The 13,224-nt window shown below is 30.5% G+C and overlaps 1 protein-coding gene across 1 annotated transcript in view; it reads left to right on the top strand.

Annotated features, from left to right (window-relative positions):
• LOC124373312 (E1A-binding protein p400-like) overlaps positions 1–12,835 on the top strand; it is a gene marked incomplete at both ends in the record, with an annotated part of 35,368 nt that extends 22,533 nt beyond the window's left edge. The window contains 4 exon segments of the mRNA XM_046831694.1: positions 1,280–1,452; positions 6,975–7,196; positions 9,619–9,762; positions 12,713–12,835. Of these exon segments, the coding sequence (XP_046687650.1) occupies positions 1,280–1,452; positions 6,975–7,196; positions 9,619–9,762; positions 12,713–12,835 (662 nt within the window).
• Positions 12,836–13,224: the final 389 nt, after the last annotated feature.

The raw sequence follows: 13,224 nt of genomic DNA, 5'->3' as shown, positions 1-13,224 counted from the left end.
TAAAAGCCAAGACAAGTGGAAGCAAACATTGCCTTTGTCAAATAAAATGTACATGAATTTATTCATACATACATACTTTGGCATTTACTCCAATCTGTGTTTCAGTTTATCACAAAACTAAAAACACAAATTATACAATACCTTATTAATACATAGTAAAATAATGAAAATAATAGAAATAAATAAATGAAAAGTTATGATATTACATGATTGTCTAAAAATCACAATGTAACATTAACAAATGAGTAACACAATTTTTTGTATCACAAGATGAAAATGCCTTTGGAGCAAGGCAAGAACATTGAATGGCCTTTTCAATGGTCTTTAGCAGCCAGGAACATTTAATAAGCATGGCGCACTATACAAAATTGCACTCTAAGACTGGATCACTGAATAGTCTGGTGCACTCTAATGTTTAAATATTTGCAGGAAGGGTTTTTCAATCACGAAAGCTGTCACATTAATTTTTGATTTTGGTTGAAATTTGTGTACTTAACCATGTAGTTTAGCTATGTTCCAATAAGTTCACCTAACATATTAACTGGAGCAGCTGTCAATTAACTATGTCACTTATTGAACCTACCGATGGTTTTTTGCCACTTCTGGTTTTCTGTTGAAACAAACAATTGCTTATCTTGTTTACTTGTCAACACGCAGTCATAGTGGTATATAGTACATTTTGAGACCTTTCCAAAACATTTTAAACAGTTTTGGAAGAATGTGATTTCATGGATGAAGACAAATAACATTTATTTTCATAGTGGTTTTAATTTTAATTGTTCGCAAAATTTTATGCTTGGTATTGAAAATTAAGAATGAAGCAGTTCCTCAAGTGATGCATGTAATTTGAACTTTAAAAGTTTAAAAATGTCAAATATTTATAAATTGTACATCAAGTTAATGGTATGTAAAAACAAGCATGCGTTACAGCAAAACGACTTTTGGAAGAATAAGTTCTCAAGAAATTGTTTAAAAATCATATGTATAGGCATTGTTTTAGAGATAATTCATTACTTTTGATTAAAAATTCTTTGACTACTACTTACTCTAAAAATCTTCAAAGAAAAAAATAATTCAAATGAAACATGCAACAGAATAAATTGTAAAATTTGAAGAAGTTATAAAAATATAAGATTTTTATACTAATCATTTGATTTTTTTTAGATAATTCTATATTCATAAAAATTTTGTTTAAAGTTTTGAATTGTAAAAATCAAATTGATATAGAATTTGTTGGAATAAAAAATATGGGCGAGCGCTGAAGTGGTTGTGTAAACAGTGATGGCCACCAATAAGCTGACTGCGACGCAGATCCAGCTGTATCAGCAGCAGCAGCGCCAGGCTCTGCTGAGGCAGCAGCAGCTGAAAGCTGCGACACTTGGACGAGCAACGGTCGCGGGCCAGAAGGTGTCAGTGGCTGTCACCGCCCCCACGCAGGCCAGGATACATCAGGTCAGTTCACTAGCGCACGTGTACCTGCACGCGCATGTAGGCTACATACAGTTGGTTCGTTGTGTAATTGGACATCGGACCTCAAGAGCAATTCCTCTTTGAGTGAAAATCTCATACTTGGATGTAAACTGTGGATTGTTACCAGTCTTTTGAGTTGTCTTCAAATGGGTAAAAATAGATTGATAATTTACTTGAGCAAAATTATTATGGTCAAGAGGAGTAGAAACAAAATTCGTTTGGTTAATGAAAATCAATAAGAGCTGAAAGTGGTATGGAAAGGAAAAATATTTAAGATGATCAATTTATAAATGTTTTGGTTTAATTTACATAAACCTTCAATCATCAAGAAAATCGTCAATCACAAGAAAAGAAAATGTAACAAAGGTCTTCATTCACCAACTGAATTACAAAAAAGATTTAGAAAAATGAATTGATGTTAATTCATCAAGATTAATGTATGTCCTAATTTAGAACAACATCATGGCAATCTCTGTCAAAATTAAAATTTATGAAGATTGGATATGAATGAAAACACCATTGTGTGAAAGTACATTATCTGCGATTGGCTTATTGATAATATACAAAATTATGAAGACGATGTTGTAAACTTCATAGTCATCAGACAGCAAGAAAATTAAAAGACTAAAAAATAAAAATAACTTATAAAGATTTATTACAAATCAAAAATATGGCACAGATATATTTTTGGATTAATGTCCTGCAGAAAAGTGGCAAAGTGCACATTTTAGAAGCCTTTTTAAAGAATAATTCTATTATTATAATAATAAAAAAGGGCTATAAATGAGCTCAAATGTTTTTTTTGTGATAACAAATATTTTTATCAGTTTTTGATTTTGTGTTTGTTTCTTATGCTTACAAAAAAGTACATTTACAGAAACTGTATCGTAATCACATTTTATCAAAGGTTATTTGTATGTGTGTGTATTTCATGCTAACTTGAAGAAACAATGCTTATAAAAATATAATTGAACTCAATATTAATTTAGTACTTCTATGTTTATGCTTTGTAGTTGAACATTTTAATCTACAATGTCATTTGAAACACTTTATTGGACATGTATTAAATAACATGAATTATCTACAAAAAAAAAGTAATAATTGTTTTCTAAGATACCTGGGATACAGTGAAAATGATGGAAAGTAAAGTGAATTAGTTATAGTTCATGAATGATAAATAACTTTTAGTTACTTAAAATCACTTTTGAAACATAAATTTTGCATCTTATTTATAAAAATTGGATTAAATTATCCATTAAAATTTTTATTGGATTTCATATTGATCAACCTGAAGGAAAGGAACACACTCCTGTTCTATTTGTAGAAAATGTAAAACATGTGACAGCATTACATTTCTAAGTACAAAAATATAAAATTCTCGGTATTTCATATTGTTTCTTTCAAATTAAAAATCACTGATTGTTTGAAGAACTGAAGTAATTCTATCACATTAGCTGAAATAATTCAACTCAAGAGATTTTTTATAAAATTTACATCGGTAGTGAAGAGGAGAGAGAAGAGAGTGTTAGCTGGGAGTGTAAGAAGAGAAAAGAGAGTGTTAGCTGGGAATGAAGAAGAAGAAAAAGAGAGTGTAAGAAGAGAGAAGATAGAGTGGTGTTGCAGAGTGAGTACCAGCCAGACAGTGATGTTGGAAACTGCAAAGGATGATGTAGACAGTGTGTATTAAAGAATACAGAATGTAACAGATCGATATTGGTTAAATTAAAATTCAAACGGTTCACGCCAAGAACGGTAAGCGGAAGTTGAAGTATAACCTTTGAGTTTTGTTACCAATCACGTTTTTTTAAAGATCTCGGCCCGATTTCTTTCTTCTGAATAGTGAAACAGTAAGAGAAAAACGTATTTAAGTTCTCTTACTTCTTTTACATATGATTCACAAAATTAACTTATGAAATATTAAAGTGATAAATAATTTTATTTGTTTACATCTAACGTGATGAAATAATAAATGAATATAAAATTTTCTTATTTAATTTGAAAATATAATGCATCTAAGTTTGGTGAACATGTGAGGAGTGTGTGTCTGCAAATTGACATAAGATGTTTGAAGTGGTGTTTTAAACCAATAAACCAGTGATTTAAATGCTTGTAAAAGAAGAAAGTGAGTGATTTATTTTCCCAGCTAGTGAAATCAGTTCTTGGAAATTTAACTGAGTATAATGAAATCAATCTTCTTTATAAAAAAAGTAATATTGCAACAGTTGAAGAGGAACAAGTGAGTTATTTATAAATACACAGTATAAAAGTGTATCACACTACCTAACATTGAACATCATCGTATAGCTCAAACTAAGTGGGGCTAAATACAGTTACAATTTCACCAACTTACACCAAATCTTCATCAATGTGACATTCAACTTCTGAGCATCATCATTATGACAAACAACGTGGGCTATAATAATTTACACAAACTGAACATCTTCATCATGTGACCAACAAGTGGGACTAATAAAATTAGATGAATGAAGTTATTGAAAGTATAATAATATAATTTCGTATACTAAAAATCTTGTATACGAATGCTAAAAGAAAATGTTGTGTGATCAGATTAATAACAACAATTCACAAAAATGTGACATTGACAAAGGAAATATGTGTCATGATGTTCATTGGAGAAAGCATGTTGATAAGAGATATACATGATTTAATGAATAATACAAAATTATGTTTGATAAGAGATATACATGATATAATAAATAATCTTACAAAATGATAGCCTACAAGAAAAGAAAATTAACACAACTGTACTAATAACAGACATGTAATGGCGAGGGAAATATGTGTTAGTAAGAGAGATAAGTATAATGGTAAGTGAGATTATTCAGTGTTGATAACAGAAAAGGTAAAACACAGAAGTCTCATTGGAACTTTTGACTGTGCAATCTGGTGGCCAAACCCAGGAACTAACATTTATGAGATTTAGGTCATCACTAGTCAATTGTGATGAGTTGTCCTGCTTACTAATCTCTGTATGACATGCAGGTTTCGATTGTCTTTGGACTTGATTTAATTTGAAAACCAACAAAGAGAATTAATACTGTATCAAGTGTTCAAATATTGGGAACACGGATTAATGATAAAAAAAGGTGATAGTGAGGTAGATTATGTACAACAATTTAAATAAATGTGGTGATGTAGAGACACAGGTGTGAATAAGAAAGTATTCGTGCTTAGTAAAATTAATCACTAATTAACAAGAGAAGAGATATGGCAATATATATTTTTTGATATGTAGATATATTTTGCACCCAAGGAGTTATGAAGAGTGATGTGGTTTCCATAGAATTTTATGACTACTCGTGGCCTTTTTAGACTATATCTAAACTAATTGGTTTTAAATCCATTTGCTATAGCAAAATATTATTTAATTTTTGGAATATTTGTGGTGAATTTAAAAGAAGAAACATGTGTTTGTGTCATGTAACGTTTTGTAAAACTTTACAAACTTTTGAGATGTTTGAAAACACTTTTGGGAATAAATGTCTTGGTTGATTTTACTATCATGGATTCAAAGAAGGATGGACATAATCAGAAGACGACCTTTGTTCAGGACATCCATCGACATCAACTGTTTATGTTAATGTTCCCAGTGACCATTTATAAAGCGGCAACAAAATTTCTTTCACAACTGTTGACAGCAAATAAAAAATACCACCTAGTTCAGGTTAGATGAGATTCTTGAAGTGTCATTACTGCAGTCATGGATTTATGGGTAACTACTGTGAAACGTATTTTGCAATGTTTATTATACTGTAAAATTGTATTCTTACACATCTTGTCTACTATAAAGTGTAATGTAAAACATTTGTAATTTAGAAGCAACATTGTAGGAAAATTTGCAAAAGTGTTATCATGAAACAAAATTGAACATTATTGTAACATGTATTGTGTAATTTGAACAGTATTGTAAAAATTATTAGTATATTATTTCTGTTAAAGTAAAAATTTTAGTTTTGTTTTAAATTTATTTTTATTACGAATTTGTTAAATTTGATTAATAGAAATTTCTATAAATGTATTTTGATGTTGTTTTAAGATCAGTTTACTACGTATGAAACAGTGAAAACTGGAGAAGATATGTTAAAAAACAAAGATACAGAAAATGTACTTAAACTCTACATTTTACAATAAAATGGCACAATACTTTTTGCACTGAAGATGCCATTCTTCACAATTTTGCTCAAGAAGCAATGGAAATCAGTGGGTGCTGGCAACCAGAAATTCGACTCCAACGTGGATAAATATTAATTGTTATGTAACATTTAAGTTTAAAAATATCTCCTGGAATAAAACTTTAAATAGCTGAAACAAATTTTGAAAGAAAACCCATGAAAAATATTTAATTATGTGTTATTAGTTATTTTCTAAATTTATTTATAATTAGTGAATGCCCCATCAAATTTCAAAGATGTAAATGATTACAGTTTTTTAAAATTTAACATTAAAAAAATTGCTTCTTTCCCAACATTATTAAATTGACATGGATTGTTGGCCACCAGTGAATAAAGAAGAGGATGAGATGTTAAAAAGGAAGAAAGAAGATAATTGATTGTATATTTATTCCATGTAAATTGAGGATATATGTGGTAAATTATAATTCAAGGTTGTTTTTTTTACAATCTTTTTGTATATCGTTGTATATACTACACATGTGTACCTGCTTATTTATCTAGTTTCTGTGTGTTTGCTATTTTTGATAGTATTTGAATGAGATTCCTAATTACATTAATTTATCAGTTTAGATTTTAATGTTAGTTACTAACAATCAATGTATGTACTATTACTAACAGAATGCATTATATTGTATTGTTCAATTATTTAGTTTAACCGTTAGTAATTATCAATATAAAGATAACATGTCATGAATGAGTTATAAAATTGTAATATTGTACAATGGTGGGGTTCTTATTCCATGTGTCAAGAAATTCTAGGAGTATATGATAGCTACGAGTATTTTTTGTTTTCTCCCATTTTAAGAGAAATTCTTCCACAAAAATCAGTTTTTGGATAAATTACTTTAGTTAACAGTGTTAAAATTATAAAAACAGTGCCTACATCTAAAAACATTTTGTGACCTTAATATTGTAAAATCAAAATATAATTAGAAGATTGATTTTTTCACATCTTATCAAAGTTAATCGAGAGAGGGATTGAGTGAAATGAAGACATAATATTCGTAACATTGTAAATTTACAATTTTTCATAAGCATTTTCTAAATTCTCTGAAATTAATAACTATCTTGGGTAGAAAATAAAATCAATTTGGAACATTCTTATTTGAATTAATTGTGGTCTGAAAATTTGTAATGTGTCAGACCTGGGTGCAGACTGTGAGTGTTAAATTTGGACTGTCTGAGCACATCACATGCTGTATTTTACATGTTGGGAGTATGTAACAATCGTGCAAATTCCCAAGAGACCTCAAACTCTAAAAACACAAAGTAGTGACTAGTGGAGGTTTACGAACTGTGATTGGGCTGCAGGTGAAGCAGGCAGGAGTGACGCGAGTGTCCGAGGCAGAGATGGCGGCACTGATGAAGCGTCAGGGTGCGAGTGTGGCGGGCGTGGCAGTGGCGAGCAAGACTGGTGGACTGACCCCTGCTCAGATACTAGCCCAGGCGGGGCTGCAAGCACAGGGGCCTGGGCAAGTGGCTGCCTTGGTGAAGACTGCAGGTGGACAACACCTGCCTCTCACGATTCCCCAGGTCACTTTTCTGATTAGTTCATATCGATATGATTTATAAATTAAACAGCACCATCTTCGAGTTTAAATTTTATATCAAAGAACGTATTTCCCAAGTTTTAGTTCAAATTACGTAGAAAAATATTTTGAAAAATGTTTTTAAAAATTACAATTTGAAAATCAGTATAAAATCTTGGTTTTTATTTCAAAGAATTATCATATTTTTAGTTTTTTATTTGAAAAAGTTGTACTAAATGCTGGTACCACTTTTTCATTGAAAACAACGTGCTAATTTAGAGTATAATGGTTATGTATTTTACTTTTTTAGCCCTTTCAACTCGAGATCTATTGATTTAAAAAAATCTTAAATAGCATATTTAATTTATTTGCTTGAACAAGTAAATATTCAAAAAGAATCAAATAAGAGTACAAAATTGTTTGTTTTATTATATCTACACATTGGACCGAAACAGCTGGGAGCTGTTCAAAATGTTCTTGCTTTCTAAATAGTCTAAAAGTCTATTGCGAACTACTTTTTTGTATGCTTTAGATATATTAGATACCAAAGATAAGTGATATTAATTGAACGTATCTTGTTTTTCTCCTGCTTTGTGTATTGGTATTATTTTTGAATTTTTAAGATATTTGGAAATTTTCTTCTCAAATTCAAGGTTTTTATTTGGTGACTTTTAAGGAATATAATTTTAGCTACTTTTAAAAGCACAACAGGCACTTTATCATACCCAAACAAGTTTGTATTTTTCATTGTTCCTATAATTTGTTTTACTTCTTCATCACTTATTGGTGGTAAGTATAAGTTAGTTTGCAACAGATCCTTTGCTTCCTTAGTAGATTTTTCTATATAATTTAAATTGTCCACAGATGGTTAATTTAATTTAAAGTATGTATAATATATTTAAAATTCAGTAACATTTCATGGTGGTGGTCTAAACATTCCCACCAGTACAAAACTAAAACTTATCAGATCATAATCCCACTAATATTATAAATGCGAAAGTTTGAATGTTTGGAGGTTTGTCCTTGAATCACGCTGAAACTGCTATACGGATTGTGCTGAAATTTGGAACAGGTATAGCTTTTGGTCTGAATTAACATTTAGAGTGCTTTTTACCACCCATAACACATTCATTTCACCAAATAAAGTCGAATTCAAATTGAAAAATTAGTTTGTTTACATTTGAATGTTATGATAAGAACGAAACGTAATAACGTTTCATAACTCAAATTAAACTGGCACTAAACAGCTGTTGACAGTTATAATTCGACAAACTTTCTGAAACAACTGTTTAAATTGCTAATGAAAATAAAAAGATAATGGGGGGTGACTTATTATGCCAAAACACCGGGGGTGAATTTAAACGACCAGAACAGACCCATATTGACCGCAGCAACTTTTTAGTTGTACGATACACTTTCGTCATTGGGATAAAAAGGCCAACTCTTATTGTTACTGAAGCCATCGAAGAACTTCAATAAATTATCATGGAATGTGGGAGAAAAATACTAATCTTATAAAAACTGTTTCACTTTACGACTTCAGGATCCCAAACCTCTGTTCTATAAACTTAAATCTAAATTGGATCAGGAGATTGGAATAGCTTTGAGTGACTATCGATTATCTCTAGACTGTTTATTATGTCATAGAAAAAGAATACATAGATATATTGTCCAGTTTTTTCAACAGAAAATTGTGTGCGAAGCCGCGGGTAACTGCTAGTCAACAATATAAAACTCATACTGCCTATCTTCAGTAAGCTGCATAAATGCAAGAATAACGAAACTCTTAACTTTACATTGGCATTGGAAAAGATCATAACATCTCATTTTGTGTGCTATCCGTACAATAACTTGATATGATGTGAAAATTGTCTCGCAGTTCTTTACATTTTGTTCTGTATGACACAAATGTCAGGTTGAATTTTGTCAGTTGTAATTTTGAGAGAATCTAGCCGCGACAGATGTTCAATATTTTGATGAAAATTTTAATTGTGTTACTATCACGTTCAAATAATTTTTTAACTTTTTTTTGCCGGATGTTTTATTGAAACGTTTCTTAGGAGCAATTTGGCTACTAGTTCTAGAGGGTGTAATGTCTAAGTCCAAGCCTGATTTCAACCCACAAAACTCACATAACCCACACCACACTTTTACTACAGAAATGTCCAATTAAGTACGATTCTTCAATAATCAATGGAGGTATCAATCAAATTCTTAGCTTTTTTTACATTCATACTAAAATAATAGCAAAGTATTGATTTCTAATTTACAAGGTCAAATAAATAAAGTATTTAATGCTTGAAAAATGGTATTTAAATATGACAGGTCTATATTTGCTTTACCAGCAGAATATTTTGAAATGTAATGGTTAGTTTATTTCTATATCAGTGTCTGTAGTTCATGATTATATTGAGTGTGTGGTACAGGTTAAGGCCACCTTGGCACCGGGGGTGAAGGCGGCTGCAGCTACCCCGCAGCAGATCCGACAGCTGACACTGCAGAACCAGCTCTTGGCACAGCAACGCAGCAAGTTGACTGGTCAGAAAGTGGCACAGCTGGGTCAAGTCATGGTGAGGCAATTGTGTTTTATATGTGACTTTATTATAAAATTAATCACATTCACATTAAAGACTATTTTTGTAATTTTCATTGGAAGGCTCAAACTAAAAAAGATCAGTTATTTTTTAGCTGTTAACTCAATTTTCTTTCTTCAAGTTAGTCTAAATTTTGTTTTCTGTACATATCACTATACACATATTATGTCGATTATTAACTGTTGGCACCAGAGCATAATAAAACAAGTCAGCCCAAAAATTGCAAGAGATTTCTCTCAAGATACTGTTGAAAAATGTCAAGCCTTTTTTAGCAATTTTCTAACATTTTATTAAAACATTCATAAAATTAAAACTGTTTAAGATAGGCTCTTAATTTTCTTTGCAGATAAATCGTTTAGTTAAAAACTCATAAAAATGGGCGTATACTGCTTATTTTATTACTTTTTTTAAACAAATAATTAGTTCTTACCAAAATAATTTGAACACTTGAAAAAAATATTTCCTCAAAATAACTTATACTACTCTGTACAACAACTAAAATTGTACACATACACCAAAAATTATTTTATTATCCACAAAACTTAAAAGATAACACTAATTTATTGTGTTAATGTACATTTTCACTTTTTCTCGTAGGCCTAATCTAAACTCATGTGATTCAAACACAGTTTATAAAATACACAGCCGCCTATCCACTGAGTTCTGAACAAGTAAATTTTCATTTAGAATAAATTAGCAGAAAAATAATTTTCCTTCATAAAACTATCAAACAAATCTTATGTTTAAATGTAATTTAATTTTAAAAGTAAAAAATCTAAATCTTTACTTACAGTAATCAATACATTTTCAGTTTTTTTTTTCAGTTTTTACATGAGAAATAGCATATTGAAATATTATTTCACTATAAAACATAATATCAGGTAAAAGAAAAAATTGAACTAAATGAAAATATTAAAAGTTTGATTAATATTTTAAAAATTGTAAAAGTTATGTTGCTATTTAAATTTAAACAAACATCTAATTAATGTTAAAAAATTGCTATGAATATATTTTTTTTGTAATTTGGTTCGTTCTGATTTTTTATATACCAAAAACTTTATAATACGTTAATAAATTAACACAGTACAGGTATGATTTCTGTACATGGACATCAGAATTTTGTGGTTGATTTTGCAACAACGTTGGCACTTTTCAGTAGTTTTTCAAACAACCATATGCTTAGTTTGTGTGTTACTCTGCATTGTTTGAGGTTTCTGTAATTTATAGCAATAAAATAACTTCCAGGCCATTTCAGGCTTTTTGTTTGGAGACAACCCTATTAGTCCAGGAGCCGAAAACCAATTATAGTTACACAATCTGGTTGTTCCTGAAATCCATAGAAAGATTTCCGCTAGAAAATAAATTGATTATTAACCCTGATACTTTTGGTGGAGGTTGAATGGGAGGGTATCAAAAGGGTTAAAAATATGAAACTTAATTTTTGTTCTCAGATCTTATTCTAGCTTGATACACTTAAAAAATGACCATCAAACACATAAATAACAGTATATCACTATCAGACAACCAGAAAAAAGACTAAATCTCGCTACATCAATGGCTAACTTATGCAATTTTACATTTATTTACTTTTCTTAACGATTTATTCTAAGTGTAACAAGCTAAGAAAAATGTCTTATTCACTAATTATCATTTTATATTTTTAACCCTTCTAATATACTCGGGTGATATAGATTTCTTTCCTAAGAAAAATGTCTCTGTCAATTTCAATAAAACCCAGGTTATGTGCTAATGTAATACAAATTAGCTCTTGGCTCCTGGACTATTACAAGAGCTTCCAAGTGGTGATGAGCTTTACAAACTCATTTAAACCCTTAAAGCGCCGTAAGCGCATATGCGCGCGAGGATCGACTTTGCTCTGAACGCCGTAAGCGCGTAGACGCGCAATATACTTGTTTTTACTATTTTGCACTGTTAGTTCAGAGTTTTGTCCGCTAGACTGTGAGGGGTGTATGTTACAGTAGTGTAGCGGGGCTGTGCCACATCACGTGACAATCTTTGTGTTTAAACGATCGATACTGAACCGGTTTTTGTTGAACAGCTGGCAGTTTGGTAGTATTGCTCAACGCCGCAAGCGCATTTATGCGTACGTCACTGCCTCGCCGCGCGCCGCCGGGCAGCTCTTGTGTTCTTCTTCATATCCTGTTGAAGCAGTGCGAATAGTTGATCGGTAAACTACTGTGTAGTTTTATGTGTTATATGATCATCTTTTTATGAAAAGTTATATATTTATAAACTTTTGAAATAAACAGTTTCTTGAATGGCGATAAAAGTCTTTTTTCCTCGTAGAAAATATTTTTACTCCTTATATTTATAATTATGTATTTTAGCTCTTGTTCCGAAATTCTACATTTATGTTTATTTTTTTTTATTTAGGCTTGTTTTTACTCCAATAAGTGTTACAATATTTTATTTTACTTCTATAAATATCTGAAAAACCATTTTGTAATTATTATAAAAACAACAACCCGTTAGAGGACTAAGAATTTGGAAAATATTTGGGTTTTCAAATTTTTGGCATGTAAATTTAATTTTTTATTATAACTTTGTATTAAATATGTAATATACTTATTTTCTAGTTCTATTTTAGTACATATAAGCACGCAATGTCATCATGGATATACATAATAATAAAATAAAACAGTAAGCATTGGGTAAAATTTATGTAAATCATGTGTATTTTGGGCAATAAATATGATAAAAGATATATTTTTGCAGTTTCTGTTTTATTTTGTTACCTAAAAAAAGAAATTAAAATTAGCGTTGAGAAAATCTAATTTTAATTTTTTATAATAAATGAGCGCTAATCCAGAGCTTAGCTGAAACTGTTTGGCGCTTTAAGGGTTAATAACTGAATGACTATTGAAGGCTCATAGTGTACTTACATATCAATACCTGGAATGCCTAGGTGACGAACAAAGGAGTGCCAGCCCAGCTGATTGTGCAGTCTCAGAAGTCTGTACCTACCACCATGACCATGCAGCAGATTCAGCAGGTCATCAAGCATGTCCATCCTCAGCACATTGCTCATGTGAGTAGCTAGGTATTCATTTTCTGCAGCTTTAACACGTTTGTTACTGCCATGTTCAAACAAATCTTCTTTTTCCAAAATATATGTGTTTTTATGTACAAATTTATTGCTGCTTGAAGTACTTACAGTCTGGTTGTTAAACTCAGTGAGGGTTTCAACAGTAAATGTTTAGAAGTTGTATGTCCACTATTTTGAAACAATGATATGGTTTATTGATATTTTTATTCTCTAAAAGGCATATCAGTTATAATACAATCAATAAGTTTCATAGCCCTATGATAAGTGGGTCTCAAGTGATAACATGTTATGTAAAAACACATATTTTATAAAATTAGATTGACAGAACATTTTTGTTGAAAACACCCATTTACTTGATATTTTTTAACTCA

This window comes from Homalodisca vitripennis, unplaced genomic scaffold (genome assembly GCF_021130785.1).
Source record: "Homalodisca vitripennis isolate AUS2020 unplaced genomic scaffold, UT_GWSS_2.1 ScUCBcl_5277;HRSCAF=11934, whole genome shotgun sequence".
NCBI lineage: Eukaryota > Metazoa > Arthropoda > Insecta > Hemiptera > Cicadellidae > Homalodisca > Homalodisca vitripennis.
Note: the sequence above shows the minus strand (reverse complement) of the source record. Positions and strands in the feature narration are given on the sequence as shown.